Source organism: Oenanthe melanoleuca, chromosome 26 (assembly GCF_029582105.1).
Source record: "Oenanthe melanoleuca isolate GR-GAL-2019-014 chromosome 26, OMel1.0, whole genome shotgun sequence".
Taxonomy (NCBI): domain Eukaryota; kingdom Metazoa; phylum Chordata; class Aves; order Passeriformes; family Muscicapidae; genus Oenanthe; species Oenanthe melanoleuca.
The window spans coordinates 5,116,235-5,133,275 of record NC_079359.1 but is presented as its reverse complement, the minus strand read 5'-3'; the positions used below and the strand labels follow the sequence as shown (position 1 = coordinate 5,133,275).

The 17,041-nt window shown below is 50.4% G+C and overlaps 2 protein-coding genes across 4 annotated transcripts in view; both read right to left on the bottom strand.

The window, feature by feature from the left end:
• The window catches only part of IPO9 (importin 9), a 34,683-nt gene extending 32,972 nt beyond the window's left edge, over window positions 1–1,711 (bottom strand). The window contains exon 1 of one of the 2 annotated variants that reach the window (XM_056511420.1): window positions 1,532–1,711. In XM_056511420.1, the coding sequence (XP_056367395.1) occupies window positions 1,532–1,682 (151 nt within the window). In that variant the 5' untranslated portion in view covers window positions 1,683–1,711. The remainder of the gene's footprint in view (window positions 1–1,531) is intronic. The other variant, XM_056511419.1, reaches the window with a different exon arrangement.
• A 4,045-nt stretch (window positions 1,712–5,756) lies between these two features.
• The window catches only part of KDM5B (lysine demethylase 5B), a 54,959-nt gene continuing 43,674 nt past the window's right edge, over window positions 5,757–17,041 (bottom strand). For both annotated transcript variants that reach the window (XM_056511342.1, XM_056511341.1), the window contains exons 20-27: window positions 15,853–15,991; window positions 13,900–14,079; window positions 12,892–13,050; window positions 11,538–12,023; window positions 9,586–9,697; window positions 8,147–8,301; window positions 7,173–7,490; window positions 5,757–6,629 (exon numbers count right to left, since the gene is read on the bottom strand). In XM_056511342.1, coding sequence (XP_056367317.1) covers window positions 6,492–6,629; window positions 7,173–7,490; window positions 8,147–8,301; window positions 9,586–9,697; window positions 11,538–12,023; window positions 12,892–13,050; window positions 13,900–14,079; window positions 15,853–15,991 — 1,687 coding nt within the window. In that variant the 3' untranslated portion in view covers window positions 5,757–6,491. The remainder of the gene's footprint in view (window positions 6,630–7,172; window positions 7,491–8,146; window positions 8,302–9,585; window positions 9,698–11,537; window positions 12,024–12,891; window positions 13,051–13,899; window positions 14,080–15,852; window positions 15,992–17,041) is intronic.

The following is a 17,041-nucleotide window of genomic DNA, read 5'->3' as shown; positions in this document are numbered from 1 at the left end:
CACAAACTGCCTCTGGTAATAACACTTTTGAGCTGAAGTTCAGGAGCAGAAAGAGTTCACAAAACACCTCAAGAATAGTCCAATCAGACTAAAGGTAAAATTTCCAGGAGGGTCCACAAGCAACTGGCCCATCAGGACTGAAGTTGCAGTGCTGCACTTCCAGCCCCCCTCACAGCAGATCATCTGCAATTCTTCTCATGGTTCCTACAAACTCCAGTCATTTAGGCTGAAGCAAAATAAAATGTTAGCATTAACAGATTTTTTAATGTATCTTCCACACAGAAAAAGCAGCCAGTGCATGAACTAACCTAGTGCTACCATCAAAAGGCTAAAGGAGTAATGGAATAATTAGAGACACTGCTTGAACTTGGGATGTTTGTTCATTTAAAATTTCTCTTCCCAAAGCCATAAGCCAGCTGCCACCCAGCTCCACTGTCCTGCTGGTCCTCAACTTTCTGTAACAGACAGTGGAACTCTGTCACTGGAGATTCACACTGGATGAAGGCACAGCTACATCTTGAGCCACCCTCAACCTCCAACACAGCACGTACAGATGACAACCTGCAGGACACGGGCACACAACCAGGACACACATCCAGAGGTGAAGAGGATCCCTGTGGGAGCAGGGCAGGGTCTGCAGATGGAAGAGCTCTCCATGACCCAAGTGTGACCAACCCCGGGGACTCCAGCTGAGGTGGAACAAGACACTCAGAACAACAGCCCTGCTGCTTCACCACCCTCCACGTCCTACCCCTGGTGAGCTCAGAGAGCTCCTCGGTGCCCAGCTCCCACACACTGCCCCAGACCCAGCTACGGGCAGAGCCCCGAGCACAGCCCACAGGTGGGAGTGGGCAGCGAGCCCTGCGGGCAGCGAGCCCTGCGGCGGGGCGGGGGCTGCTCCCGAGAAAGACAAGGAGCTCCTGGAGCGGGTCCAGTGAGGCACAAAGATGATGGGATCTGGAGCATCTCTCTGGCAAGCAGAGACTGCAGGAGCTGGGCTTGTTTAGCCTAGAGAAGACAGAGGAAAATCTCAGCAATCCATACAAGCACCTCCAGGCGGGTGCCGAGAGGTTGGTGCCAGACTCTTCAGTGGTGCCCAGCGACAGGACAAGGAGCAATGGCCATAAACGAAACCACAAGAAGTGCCACCTCAACATGAAGAACTTCTTCACGTTCAGGGAGGCAGAGCACTGGAACAGCTCCCCAGGGAGGTCAGGTCGCTCTCTGTAGACATTCCAAACCCACCTGGACGTGTCCCTGTGTCACCTGCTCCAGGTGACCCTGCCTGGCCAGGGGCTTGTCCTCAATGATCTCCAAAGGTCCCTTTCAGCCCCAACTCTTCTGTGCTTCCATGAGGGACGCCGGGCACACGCCGACAGCCGGCAGGAAACCAGCCCAGCCGCCTGCTCCCGCCAGCCCGAGCCCGGAAGTTTCGGCCGAGGCCAAGGCGCAGCCATGAGGCGCCGGTACCGGGAACCGCTGCGGCGGCGGCCTGGGGTCCCCCCATCCCCTCAGCGCGGCCCTCACTCACCCTCCGTCACCTCCAGCACCTTCACCTGCTCCTCAGCAGCGGCTCGCACCGCCTGCACCGGGCACAGGATCCCCGTCAGCGTCTCCACCAGCGCCTCCTTCAGCCCCTGCGCCACCGGCCCCGCTCCGGGCCCGCCGCCGCCTCCCGCCATCGCCGCCCCCTCCGCGGGCCGCGCGCGCCAAACGCACCGCGCGCCGGGAGGAGGGGCCGGGCCGCCCCCCGCGCACAGCGCCCCCTGGCGGCGCGGCGGACCGCGGCATCCCGCCCCGGGAGCGGCCCGAGCGGCCCGGGAACGGCAAACACCGTGAGGAGGGGCAGGATGGCTGCACAGGGGCCTGCGGAGCAGGCAGCGCTTCTCCGGGACAAACCTCCTGGCTGCGGTTCCTGGGGACCAGCACAGCCCGGCGCGGGAGTGAGGAGTGAGCCTCTGACCCATTCCCGGGAGAATCCGACAGAAAGGGACTGTGCGGGAGAACTCATGGCCATGGAAAGGAGAAATCTGGGTCAGGCCGGGAAACCTGTCCAGAAAATGGAACCCCCAGGCAGGACCCCGGACTGGACACTGGCCAGACCAGACTGCAGGAGCAACGTGCTGGAACCAGGAATGCTGATTGATTGATTGATTGACTGATTGATTGATTACTCTCTCCCTCCCTCTCTTTAATTCATCTCTTCCTTTCTCTCTTCCATTTCCACCTGCCCCTTTATCCAAACGTCACTGCCATGGGCTCATGCAGTAGGTCTGGGATTAACACAGCAATTCCATGACAAGTGTGTGATTTACTAATGAAATTTTGATTTTTTGTGGACCCTCCGACTTTTGTCCTTTTCCACCAGGAGCATTGGGTGCTCCCTCCCTGTAAGGCTGGGATGCCACAGGGGGAGCAGGGGACTGAGCAGAGCAGAACAAGAAGCAGCAGCCTCAAGTTGCTCCAGGGGAAGTTCAGGTTGGATATGAGGGAAAATTTCTTCCCCAAAAGGTGGTCAGGCCCTGGCACAGGCTGTCCAGGGCAGTGGTAGAGTCACCATCCATGGAAGTGTTCAAAAGATGTGTGGATGTGGCATCTGGTGACATGGTTTAGTGTGAACATGGCAGTGCTGGGAGAATTGTGGGACTCTGGTCTTGGAGAGCTTTTCCAACCCTCCTGAGTCTGTGATTCTCTGATTCCATCCCACCAGGGTATCACTGGCTCTCAGTGTCAGCATCAGATCTGACACATCTCTGCAGGTATCTGTTAGAAAGGGACAAAATGATCACAATGGCAACTGTCTCCTCTGCCTTGCAAACACATTGCAAAAAAGAGGACGCAGTTTAGGGAGAGGAGGGGTATCCCAGAGCAATGCCAGCCTAGCCCATCCTCCTTTTAGCTGAATTGATGCACAACCACTCTGAACACGCCAACTCATTCTTCTGTACTTGTAGAAACTCCATTTATTTGAATCTTCCAGGCTTTTCCAGGTTTGAATTCCCAGCTGTTTGGGCATGGCACAGGCTCTTCACAGGTTCTGCAGGGATCTGTCATGCAAAGTCAGCACTCAGAGCTTGCTGGTCAAACACTTCTGCCTCCAAGCCCAACCCCAGTTCTGCCATCCCTTCTTCTGACCTTTAGGGAGGACAGTTCCCTCACCACAGAAAGACATTCTGCATTATGCAATATGCATAATATGCAATTATGCAAAGGTATTTTGTGATGAACTCCCTGTTTCTCCCTTTGCTGTGCTCTGAGCTCCCCCTGAAGACCCCCACAGGAAGGTGGCATGGGACTACTGGAACCAGCAAAAAACCCCCAAGAATATCAGGGCAGCACATGAAGCAGGCAAAGGATCAGCCTGAGTCAGAAGGTGCTAGCCCAGCCTGTCCCCAGCTTGATTAAAATTTAACTCCAGACAGTAACAAAAACATGAAAAGCCAAAATCCCAACAGACACTAAATCAGCCCAAACACTCTCCAATCTTGTTTTAACTTCAATAAAGCCTGGATGATGGAGAGACTCTTCAAGTGAATTCCACATGCTTTAGACAGGGGACTGCTGGTTTTACTTATACATGTTTAGAACTCAGCTCTCACACAGAACAGGCAAGCTTTAAACCAGAGTTTTCAACCTCAGATCCACATGGATTACATAGGGTTACATAATTTCATTTTTGTCCTGTTTTATGATTAAACTAATGTAGAAGCCATAAACTATTCTTATGAAATAAAGAATTAGGATCTGAGCAATCCAGGGAGGTTTGATGTACTTGGTTGCTACATTATAAAAATAAATAAAATAAAGCACAGGAGCAGAATGAGGTGAGAGAGACCTTTCCCTGTTCTGGCTTAGTCTTTGGAAATCTGGGGTACACAAAAGGAGGGGTAAAAGGGCAGCTCATCCAGACTCTGAGCATGTTCTGCCCTCATCATCCTCCCTGAGGATGAGGAGTGTGCAAAGGCCACCACAAGCAGAGCCCACCCCAAAGTGAATAAATTCTCTCATTTTGTTTGACAGAAGTAAAACCCTGATTTCATCAAGTCTGAGCATCCACATGGGGATGGAACCCAAGAGAGGGTCTGTGGCATGGCAGGCACTGTCACCTCTTCCAGCCTCCAGCCACTGTCCACAGGTCACAGCTGCAGCACACAATCCTCCTGCAGTCCTGGGCTGCAGGCACAGCTCATCCACAGACTGGGGGCTCCATTTCTTGAAACATTTCAAGCAACAGTGTGGCCATTTCCAAAAAGTTGCACTTCAATTCTACTGCAGTCAATAATCCTGATAATAAATGCTGCTGTTGGGACCCCAGAAGTCTCCCCTGAGTCCCCAAACTGACAAAGGTTGGTCCTGTATGGAATCACCATGCTGAGCTTAACTGCATCCCATTTCCTCTGGCACTTTTGGATAAACAGTCATTTCTTCAATGGAAAAAAATAAAGGCAACACAGAGAAACATCTGTAATGATTCAGCTGCATCAGACACTGTGCCAGCTCCAGCTTGTCTCTGAAAGGAAGTTATTACAGAGCAGTGTTTTCTCCAGCTCAGACTGTTATCTCAGCATTGCACGAAGATTCTTCCAAGCAAAAAGAGTCAAAAAACCCCATTTCTCAAAGCATTCTTTTGGTACTTAATAAAAATGACCAGTTATACCATGGAAGCATAGACACAGCTCATGGACACAGGCTCAAGGCTCTCCCCCACCCCAGCACTTTCAGACAGATCACTTGGGCCAGGCTGAAGATCCTTTTAACAGTCAAAAATTAATGGTTAAGAAAAAAAAACAATCTTACCAAACCCCTGTGGGAGCAAATTCCTGCACAGTTCTCATCCCACCCACAGACCCTCCATGTCACCTTGGAGCTCTGCCCTACCCCTCTGACTGTGCCCTTCTGCCCATGGTAAAAGAGGTAAAACCAGCAGGGAAAAAACTTACCAGCAAATTCCTCCTGGTGACAAGTGGAGGGAACCAAGCCCACCACGGTTCTGGGAGTGACAAAGATCTCCAGCCCTCCTGTCTCCCTGGGCCCCAGAAGTTCCACCTCTGGCAGGCCTGGGAGGCACATCCCTGTCACTTCCAGCTGTGTTCTGCAGCAGTGATTGCTCTCCAAGGGATTTTGGGTGCAGCCCCAAGTGGGAAGTGCCTCATGGGTCTGAACACCTGAGCTGTGCTGCTCAGAGCTCCAGTCTCCTCCAGGAGCACCTGCAGTGCCCCAGCTACAGACCCTGACCAGCCTTTGGGAGAACCAGAAATCTCCTCACTCCTCAGCCTTCTGGGCTAAATGCAGCTGGAAGCAGCTGAAGGGAGTCCACCCAGAGCTTGCTGTGGCCACCAGCCTGGGCTGTGCAGAGCCAGCTCCCTGTGGGCCACAGAGAAGGTCACAGCAGTGAGGGAAGGTCTCTCCTTTGCTGCAGCTGGGCAGGGCTGGCAGGAGAAGCTGCCCCACACCTTTGCCTCCTGTGTGAACCCACCATTCCGGCCCCTGCCAAGTCCCAAATTGTACCTTCAATTCTTCATGCACTCGACCTGCAAATAATTTCAGCTTTGGAAAAGCTTTTGCAAAAATCTTGGAAAGGTTTTGGGTTTTTTTTCTTTTTGGTGTAATATTTTGACCTTCCTCCTCCTTCCAAACCTGAACAGATAAGAACCACCACAGCTACTGCATTGCTTCTTTGGAAGGTGATTATTTCTCAGCTAAGAGAACCCAGCGATGCAGTGTGGATTCAGAGGGAAATAAAACTGCATTTCAAACTCTCTAAAAACACCAACATTTAATTTTATAACATAACCAGGGGTTTATTCCACAATATAAACTGCAACATTTGATACAAGCTACCCAAAAAAGGAGAAAGCCAAAATACAGCTGTGGCAATTACTTTACAGATTTTTTTTTTTTCCTGTCTTCTACATCACAGGGCCCTCAGTGACACTAGGATCTAACATTTGCTGTCTGTACATCAACCAATGCTAGAAGCAACACGCTGTTCAGTTGTCATTCCAGTCACTGAAACCAGACATAGAAGTTATTGCTCAGATAAATAAACCTAGTCTACGAAAAACAAAGTGGAAAAAAACTAAAGTCTCCAAAGAGTTAACAGAGTAAACAGGGATCTCCTCAAAAGAGGATTATTGGAAAATTCATGGTGCAGGGTTTTTTTTTTTGTTTGTTTTTGCACCCAAACCAAGCTGAATTAAATATGCCGGTGAATCCCAGAGGTAACTGAATGCTGTACAAGAAAGGTGCACGTGTCAAATGCCTTCCCAATCGGTGGAAACCCCTGCAAACAGTCAGCATCTCAAACCTCAACAACCACAAACAGATCAAGGGAAAATACAAAAGTGTCAAAAATTGTTTTGAGTTCTGGAAAATGATCCCATAAGGATAGAAGTAGCACCATTTGCAATCTGGTTCTTAAACCAGCCCCTGTGGCTTAACTGGAAAACTGGGAACCTTCTTTCCTCGAGTCCTGAAGGGTTTCTGGGGTTTCACTTCCGGCACGGGGCGTCCTTGCCGGCGCAGCTGGCGCAGATGTAATCCTCCTTCTCTGCCATCTCTGGGGAGATGCCCACACACACCTGGTGGAACCACTGGTTGCAGCTGCCATCACACTGGACCCAGTCGACCTGGTGAAGAGCAGACACAGGGGTCAGAGCAGGGCCAGGCAAAGTCCCCTGCACTCCTGGGTCATCCTGGGGCCCCTGGTTTATTTACATGAGAAATGTCTTGTTCCACAGCTGGCTGGTGCTGGATACTCACTGTGCTCCCTGCTCTTGGGGCTGTGGGCAGGGCACACCCTCCCTTACCTCCCCACTGCTTTCCCACCTCTCAGAGACTCAATGTCCCTCTTCTCCCGTTCCAGGGTGGATGGGCCTGAGCAGAGCTCCAGCACTGCCCCCACCCACAGAGTCCATCCACACCTGTATCCCAAGAGCAGCCATGCACACAATGTCTGCCCCCTCCCATGGCATGCAGATGTTCTGATGCCACAGAGCTGCCCCAGGGCAGGTGGGGTCAGTCCTGCTCATCCCAGCTGCAGAGACACCAGCCCTGGGTTAGCCAGGGCCTCCCACTCCCCTCGTGAACAGCTTCTGTGCAGTCAAACAGTCCCAGCTGCCTGCCCCAGCTCCCAGCACTCAGAACGCTGTGGTGGGCCTGCCCCTCCTGACCTCATCCCCCTCGGGCTGGAGGCAGTTGACAGCTGGGCAGATGGCATCCTCATCCTCGGAGTCCTCCTGCTCGGAGAAGGAGTCGGAGGGCAGCGAGGGGCTGTCGCTGCAGCGCTGCGGCTCCTGCAGCCGCTCCCGCTCCGCCTTGTTACTGCACTGATCCTTTGAGGGACTCAGTCTCAGCTTCTTCTTTTTGGGTGTTCTCATCTTTTTTACTCTCGCTCTCTTCTCACCACAGAAGTTCTCTCTCTCGAAACGCCGCTTCAGTTTTCTCTCCATGTAACTCATCCCATCCTTTTTCCCTCGGCAACACTCGTTCTGTGGGAAAGACATTTTGGCAAGGTTGGAAGTGTGCAGCTAACATCCATTATCCTGCTATTCCATACCCTGATTTTAGGAATAGGTTTAAGTACAATTGAACTGTTTGACGGTGCTGCATTTCAAGTAGCATGAGATGTGTAAGAGGAGCCAAGGGCAGGGTCAGGCACCAGGGACAGAACTCAGAGAGAAAACCATCCTCATTTCCTCTGAGCCCACAGCTTCCACAGCAGCTCCCTTGGCAAGCCTTGACACAGAACAAGAGTCAAGTGTTCAAGGCCAGGATGGCACTTGGAACAATCTGGTCTAGTGGAAGGTGTCCCTGCCCATGGCAAGGGCTAGCACAAAATGAGCTTTAAGGTCCCTTCCAACCCAAACCAGTCTGGGATTCTGCAATTCTATGAAATTAGGACTGATGTATTTGAAATACAGAGACTAACAATAAACATATATCTTAATTTCAAAAATGTATTAGGCCACGAATTGTATTCAATATTTTTTAACTAATTTCTTATCAACTTCTTGAGTCCTTTTACATGAGGAAAACGTATTTTCATGGAAGTGCAGCCACACACACAAACCCCTGCAAAGCCCAAGGGCTGAGGCAGAGCCCTTCCCCAGGATGCCCCAGCTCACTGCTGCTGTTGGACACTTGCCTTCTCACTTGTGGCTGTGCTGGGTGACCTCTGCTCAGGCTGCAGGGCAGGGCTCTGCTTTGTGAACAGGGCCTGGTACAGCTCCTGGATCTCAGGCAGGGAAACCTGCAGCAGCTGGGCTTCCATCATCAGCTCATCCAGCTCGGTGCTAATGACTGGTGTGAAAGACAAGGAGACAAGCAGGAATTCTTCAGTGCCAGCACTGACAAGAACTGTACAGATAATGAAAAATCTCAAAAAAAACAATGGTGAAAGACTTCAGATCTGCAACTGCATGAGTTAGTTCTTATCTGCTCCCTCTTGACTGCTCATTTTTAACAGCAGGGTTAAAAGGAAAGATAAAGGTTTGCACAGGAGTTCCTGCACTGTGGCTCAGCACCCTGCCACGTTCCCATTCCCTGCTGGTTCAAGGATAAGGCATTGCCATCATTCCTGGCAAATTCTCCTGCTTCAGGAGCTTCAGGAGTGTGACCATCCCCTCACTACCCAACGAGTGGATGAGATGAACAAACTGAGTGAGATCTGTACAGGGAGCCAAGAGAGGAGAGGAAGGAAGGCTGAGAGGATGAGCCTGGTGACAAGGTCCTGCTCTATGGTCACTACCCACTGCTGTTACTGCCTCCAAAGCTCCTGCAGGGCTCTGAAACAGTCTCAGCTGGGAAGGCAAAAATCTTTGTATAAATAACAGCTTATTAATCCACTACAATTCAAATATGAAAAATAAACCTGGTGACACAAAGAACTGCCTTGTTTGATGTGAACTGTAGCATTCCACTGAAATGGCTTTTATAACACCAGTATGGACTGAGCTGCACAGGCATGAAGGTAAGTCTAGACCTGTGTCCCTGGAGCATTATGCATGAAGAGGGAAGAAATGATAAATAGTTTCTGTCACAGTAATAAACTGATGCAATTCACAGCTTGTCTGTTAGTGCAACCCTCCGAGGCTGAGGTGAGGATGGTCCAGAGCCTGTGCTGAGTGACCCCAGCAGAGCAGCCCCACGGGGCTGGGCAGCTCCAGTCTCTGACAGCTGTGCTGCAGCAGAGCTCACATGGACTCGTGTCCTGTGCATTAAGTATCCCATGGCTTCCAGCACCACATCCCAGCTGTTCCCATCCACCTCCTACACTTCCAGTGCCCCCATCCTCCCCTTTCCTCCCCTCTTCTACAGCTCAGCTGGGGCACAGCCTGGGGGAGCTGTTCTTGTGGGAAGGGGCCAGCTCTGCTGATTCCTCATCCCATTGTGCCACATCTTCTCATTATACATGGGAAATTTCTATCCTTGACCAATGCACCCCTCTGCCAAAGCTGGACACCAGTGCTGTGCAGTCACAGGCCTGCTCAGCCATCTCAGGACACCCTCCCTGCCCCACCAAACATGGGAGAAAAAAGGAAAGGGCAGGGGGAAACCCCCCAAACCAAAGTGAAGACTACACACCATGAAGTGGGATGCAGTGCTGTCCTGTAGAGAATGGAGAATGCAAATACATGCTTCTGTTATCCCAGTCATGAGGCATGGAGAATGACATTGCTCCAATTGTCTGTGACACCTAGAAAACAAAACAGATAGTTTCACTAAATGTGGAGTTTGAAATGCAGAATAACTGTGATAGGATCAACACTTGTTTCTCTTACAGCTACTGAAATCTTGTTCCAGATCTGAAATCTGGTCCAAAAGACTGCAGCCCTGCTCTGCCCAGGCAGGGACACAACAACAGCAAACCCTGCACCTCCTGACACTGCCAGGGCCATCTCACCAGGAGCCTCCCACAACACCCTCTGCCTCACTGACCCAAGTGCCTGGGCCCCTTTCAGAATATGGCTCTCCTCCATTCCCACTGCTGCTCTCAAGGGAATTTTTCAAACTCACCCACATTCCTCACTTTGGCCAGTGTCAAAGCAGCCCAACTCCAGTGGTTACTGAAGAGGTTCTTGTTGGGGAAGTGAGTGTTGAATTAGCCCAGATGACAGGGCAAACAGAACTGGGGCAGGACAGGACAGCCATGTCCATGGATTTACCAGAAAACCACCTCAACTTCATGGAGACAGAAGTTCCAGCTCACACCTGTGACAGGTGTGCTGGGGGCTCACTGAGGGACCCAGGCAGAGGGATCTGGTCAGATGCTCCCACTGAGCTTCCCAGGGACCTCTGATTTGGGAAATGTAGTCACAAGGACCTGGGTTAGCTCAGCCAGAAACACCCTGATTTGGGAGGTTTACTGACTCAAGGTCCAGACCCCTCAAAAATGGCTACACTGCTCTGGATGGGAAGAACCTCACAATTCCACACTGAGCTAATATCATCACACAAATAAAACTAAACTGACTGTTTCAATTTCTGGCTGAAACATCAACTTCTATTTCCAAAGTCTTGGCCAGTTCTTTTCTGCTACGCTGGCTGACCTAGCAAAATTTCAGACCTAAACGACCAGAAAAATTCTCCTAAATACCTGAAGAAGTTTGCATTTCTATATCTTGACTTCCCTGCTTGAAAAATTTGGTCCACAAGTCATTGCCTCAGCTGGGTGAATGAGAAGCAGCTGCAATACCCCATCAGGCATGTGTGGCATGGTTTATGTTCTAACACAAGTGAAAGCAAAAACAGAAATACAGTCTAACTGTAACTGGCCTGGACTAGTAAAACTAAGGTGTTTCAAAATGTAAAAGCAACAGAGCACATTCCATTTTGGGGTGTTTCATGCTCTTTATACAGCACAGAGCTTTGACTTCTGGTATTTTTCTGCATTTGTTATCTCAGGAAAATTCTTTACCTCCTTTTCTTCTTTATGTGTGCGTTTTGCTGAAAGATCACTGAAAAAAACAAACTCCCTCACTACCCCTGCTGAAACAGCTGCTGTGGCTAAACCCAGCAATATGAGCAGAACACTCAGCTTGGGAGGTCTAGTGGGAGTGAGGAGAGGCAGCAAAGGATGAAGACACTTAGTTGAAAATAACCTTGTCTAGAGCCAAGCTGGTAATGCACAGGACAGTTTGTGCCTCTGTCAGTAATTCTCAACACTTAAAACTCTATTTGAATACTTGTAGGAGCAGAATGTAAAGACCAACTGAATAGTAAGCACTCCAGAAAGAATAACTCAGCAGCTCTTCATTAGTGGTGCCACAGCAGAACACAGGAGCTGGGAGAGGGGAAGCCAGGCTCTTTGGGAGGAATTGTTCCTGGACTCCAGCAGAAGGGAACACGAAGCTGCTGCTGGGGCACACACACGTCCTGGCTGAGGGGCACAGCAGGACCCAGCTCCTGACAGCTGTAAAGCAGCAACAAACCCTGTGCCTTGCTGGGATTCGTAGGGAGCTCCAGCAGACCCAGTCCCACAGCAGTGTCACCCCTGTCCCCACCGACCCCACAGCGCAGCCCCGGCCCAGCCTCACCTTGTTTGTCTCCGGCAGCTGGCCCGCCGAGGCTTGCCACCTGCTGTACAGTAATCCTGAGCCAACCTTGTCCTGGATGCGTTTGAGATTCCCTGAATACAACATTTGTTGTGCTCTGTGCTGCCAGTTCACAGTTCTCTCGATCACGTAGCGCAGGGCGTCGCCCTCGGGCAGGCGCACGCGGATGCGCTGCAGGGCCGCCAGCAGCGGCAGCACCTTCTCCAGCGGCGGCTTCTGCGAGCGGCGGCACAGCGGGCACAGCCAGACACCGCGCGGCCCCGGCGCCCCGGCCGCGGGCACGCAGCCGCTGTGGAAGAAGCCCCTGCAGAGCTCACACTGCAGCATGGGAGGCGCCGGCTCCTTCTGGCACAGACACACCTTGAGCTCGGCGTCCTCCTCGCCCGCCAGCGCCTTGGCCTCGTTGGCCGCTCGCAGCGCACGCAGCGCCTCCATCTCCCGCAGCCGCGCCTCTCCCAGCGTGGCCATCTGCAAGGAGGCAAAGGTGGCATCTCCAAGGGAACGCTGCTCCTCACAAACAGGGTGCCCCTGCTCCCTCCCCCCTCGGGCATGCCAGTCCCAGGCCTCTAAACCTTGGAATGAAGCAAGGATGGGGATGTGCAGTGGGGCAGCAAAAGGAATTGGAGGGGCAGCAGTGGGGATGTGCAGTGGTGTGAATTCAATTTCCTTGCATTTTCTCATGAGACCCTGAGAGAAAAAGCTTAACTCTTTGTAAAAAAAAAAAAAAGCTCCTAACCTGTTTTCTGTTTCAGGCTTTTGTGTTTTGTACTGCAAAAACATGGTCTGCCTTCAAGCAGCTCAAATCATGAAGTGCAAGTTTGGATTGCAGACACTGCTCTGGGAAGTGTCTCTCAACAGTCTGACTCTGGACACTCAGAAAAGCTTCCTGGGCGGTTTTCACAAATGCAAATGTACTTCTGACCCTCACTCTGTACATGCTGCCCAGTGCTCAGGGCAATGCCCTGACCTGTGAACTTGCTCTGGGGATTGTGAACAGCAGGCAAAGTTCAGGCTGTTTACCCTCTTTGCAGATGCTCCTATAAATTCTTGTTTTTGGGAATCTTTAGCACTAGCTAAAGATTTTGTTTTCCTGTGCTTTGCTCAGCTACAGGCACTGCCTAGCAAAATGTGAGCTGCTTAATGCACAAAGCAACACATTCCCATAGAAAGTAATTTTGGGGAGTCTGAAGCAAACACAGAAAAGTGCAGTCCCAGAAATCCTGCAGAGCAGCATGGCAAGAACAGGGTGGAAGTCACACTCCTGCACAGGAGGCAGACAGAAAGAAGGATTCAAGGAACTCAGGAAATTGCAGCTAGGGAGGATGTGAGCACGTACCGCCGATGCAGTGTCCTTGCTTTCCGAGAGCGCCCGCTCCAGGTCACTCAGCGTCTCCAGCTTAGTGCTCTTCTTCTTGCCACTTGGCACTGCCTCCTTCAGCTTCTTCTGCTTCCTCTTCAGACTGAGCATCCCAATGTCACACCAGGGACACAACACCTGAGGGACAGAACAGCAGTGTTACACCTGCAGCAGTGTTACACCTGCACTGTTCCTAACACACCTTCCTGCCTGGATGCAGCCACAGGCAACTGGTGAGAACTAGGGCTCCTGCAGCTATTCCATCAAAGATCTGAGGGATTAGGATGAGGTTATCTGGAAGGTAGGGAGAGCTGGGAAGCTGGAACTTCAGTTTTGTAAAATGGCCAGACCCAAACAACCCTTGTGATTCACCCAGACTGCTGGGGGAGAGAGAGAGAAATGCTGAATAGCCTCCATGGGACTGAAACTGCAAACCCTGGGAAAGAGCAGCAATTCCAAGGAGTGCTCTACATTCCTGTCTGTCCTGACTGGAGGGGGCTCAGAGGGCCTCAGTGCTGGGCAGAGCGTACATTGCTCAAGGACTGCAGGTGTGACACAACCACAGCTCCAGAGGGGCAGCAAACACAGCTTCAGCCTCACCCAGCATACCTGAACCTGAGGAGGATGTAGCAGATAGGAACCTGCTCACCTGCAGCTTGGTCTGATGCACTAGAGTTAATCCAGTGCCACAGATTTGTCAGTATTCCCATATTCATATGGAAAATGGTAGACACTGGCACTGCCTGCTCTTGTTAGCCACTGATTAAGAAGAATAGAGAAAACATAGCTAAATCTTAAGCATTTTTGAAGTTTAAAACTATTATTAGAAGTATAGGTCACTAACAGAAGTTGTTATTAAAATAGTCCATGTAATCCTAAAGCAATTCTGCAAATATATTTAATATTCACTGCTCCCTCCTGGGTGCACACTGAGTCCCCGTGCCTGTGCATGACTGACCAGGCAGATCTCCAACCCACACCTCTCACCTCCAGAAGGGAATATGGAGAGTTCTCACACAGGAAGGTGTTTGCTGCACACTCCTTCCACGCCTGCACTTCAGCCACCAGGGCCTCCAGCCTGGGCAGGTAGTCCAGGTGCACGGGGATGGAGCGACCCCTCGTGACGAGCTCTGCCAGCGTGTCCAGCACGGGCACGCGGCCCCCGACCTGCCGGGACGGAAACGAGGAGATGCTGGATGCACCCGGGCACAGCACTGCCCAGCTCACAGCAGCCACTGCAGGAGCTCAGGGCACAGCTTGTGAAGATGAATTTAGTGCTCAGACAGCTCAGTGACCTGCACTACCAGTCCAACATTTGTGCTGCTCGTGCACTTAGTCATTGACTACCAGACAAAACTAACAACACATTTGGGGCTGGGAAGCAAGAACACACTTGCCAAATGACCCTCTAAAAAGAAAACACAACAAAACCAGAGACTGCTAACAACATTAGCAGCCTTCCAGTCTCACACTGCATTCACAGTAGAAAATAAAAATAATTCTGAAATAATTCAATCATACAGTTATTAACATTGAAAAAACATCTCCAAGATCAATTTCAGCCATTAACCCAGCATTGCCAAGGCCACCATTAAACCATAGCCCCAAGTGTCACATCCACATACTTTTTAAATCCCTCCAGGGATGGTGACTCTACCCTGGGCAGGCTGTGTCAGGGCCTGACTGCTCCTTTCAGTGAAGAAATTTTCCCCAACATCCAACCAGAACCTCCCCAGGTGCAACCTGAGGCAGTTTCCTCTCATCCTGTCCCTTGTTCCCTGGGAGGAAACTCTGATTCCCCTGGCTCCAACCTCCTTTCAGGTACTGTAGGGAGCTACAGCACCAGAAGACAAGTTTAACCCAGGCTGTGCCAGGCCAAGAATGAGAATCACCTCCAGTACCCCATGTGCCAGGAGCAAGCTCCAGCCATTCCCTTGGCACCCCACACCTCAGGCAATGCAGGTACCACACACCCAGAGTAAAGCAGCACAAGAGGGAATTCCAGAGGTAATTTCTAGAACAGGCAGTTGATCTGGGACTGGAGAACTATTCACCAAAACAACCCCAACATCTCTAGCAACTTCAAAGTTCTGATGCCAAGAACTTTCTGCAAGTCACATTGACTGCAGGCATTTAACAAATCCTTCACAGAACCAAAGCAAAAATTCTTGGCACAGACAGAACTAGTTTTCCATATTCAGAAGGCAGAATTTCAGAGTCCAGATCAAGAAATTAGTGAATGTCAAGAAACAAAATCACTCTAATTCTTTTAAGACAGCCCTCAAATGAAAGTTAGTATTACATGAATTTTATTCCTTCAAAATATTTAAATGCAGGAAAATTAGTTTTTTAAATAAAAGCTCAAAAGAAGTTTTTATTAAAAGCCCAATTTAGGCAGGAGCCCCTAAGTTATATTAGAGCTTACTTTATAGAAAAAGAAATGAGGACAAATGAAAATACTTGGCCATCTATATCAAAATGTGAAATCAGGGCTATCCCACCCTGGTCTGGTCTGGGCAGTCCCACTGACACCAGGCTTGAGCACTTAGCAAGGCTGAGCCAGGAACTACTTCTGTATCACCACTCTGTACCTCAGTGTACACAAAAATGTGATTAACAGGGAGTTGTTACTGAGCAACTGAACAAAAGTGACCTTAAGGTGAAGTTCCATAATGCAGTAACTTTTAACTTCAGATTTTTGCTAATGGCTGTTTCATAGATTCTATTGCAGGCACTTGGCTGCAAAGGTGAAGGAATACAGACCAAAAACAGAAGAATGAGGGCAGTGAGTGTAGCTGCTCCATTGCTGAGGTAACCAATGTCCCAGAGCGGGAGCTCTGGATCAGAGTGACACTGGAGCCCAGAGCATGCACAGGGTGTGGGTGGCTCTGGTGACATGAGCAGGGTCACTGTCCCTCCTCAGCAGCCTGGCTCACATACCTGCAGAGCCTCCACCTCCTGCAGCCAGTCCTTGGCCTTCTGCACAGCATCCTTCAGCGCTGCTCCGTTTGGGAGGTAGGCTGGGATCTCCTCCAGCTCCTTCACTGCTGCTGCCAGGCTGCTCAGGGACTGCCGGGGCCTGGGGGAACACAAGAGCCCAGGGGTGAGATGCTGCTTACAGCAGGGGCTCTTCCCCTCTCCTGGGCTGTTAACAGCAGAGGGCCACACCAACTGCTGATGTTACATGTGTACTGGCTGCACCCAGCAGAGCTGGGGGTCAGAAGCAGAGGAAGTTTAGAAATGTCTGTTTGCTAACTCTAGACTCCTACTAGAAATATTCTCACATTTGGACTTAAGGGAGATTTACCTTTTACTAACTTTTGGATGACAAACATCCACCAAACCAGAGACCTGCACCAGCTGAGAGATTCTGCATTAGAAGGTTAAAAGCTTGAAACTGGCTTTTCTTTATTTCCCAGCTTGATTCTGGGGTTTTAGAAGAGTGCAAACACAACATAGCTCCCTACTGAATGTTAAACCCAAGCTCAGTCAGTAATGTGCTATGTGAAGTTGTCTTAAAACCTGGTGGTTAGTAGTAGGCAAGAAATGTTCCAATACTCCAAGTATGACAAAATTAAAAAACCAAAGGAATCTTGAGGGAAGAAACCTGGCACGTAAGTGTGTGCTACATTCCTAATTTCTAAGTACACTGTGCTCTCCCATTTTACTTTATAAATCAGAAGATAAAAGCCACAAGAAAATTTTTCTTAGTAAGGATGTATTTAGCTTGTTTCCTTCTTCCCTGCACCAATTAATCTTGAAAAATCTCCTCCTTGTTAGTCAGGAACAGTCCTACATGGACCTCTATGCACTATGAAGTTTTACCTGCTGCTGGTACCTATCTGAGCTTGATGGGAACACATGTCCTTCAGCCTGAGACTGGGGAGGGGGGAAGGTGGAAAAGAAGGAAGAGGCATCTTAAACCCCTTCCCTGTGGCACAAGGAGAATTTACACAAACACTGCAAGGCAACCCCAACCCCTGAAACTGGTCCATCCCCCTCTCCCAGCCCAGTCCCTTCTGGCTGGCACAAGCTTCACCTTCCTGCTGGGAACTGGATGACCAAAGGGGAGCCCCTCCAGGAGTCAGGGCACTTGCACCTGAAACAACTCATGGAAGAACAAAGTGCA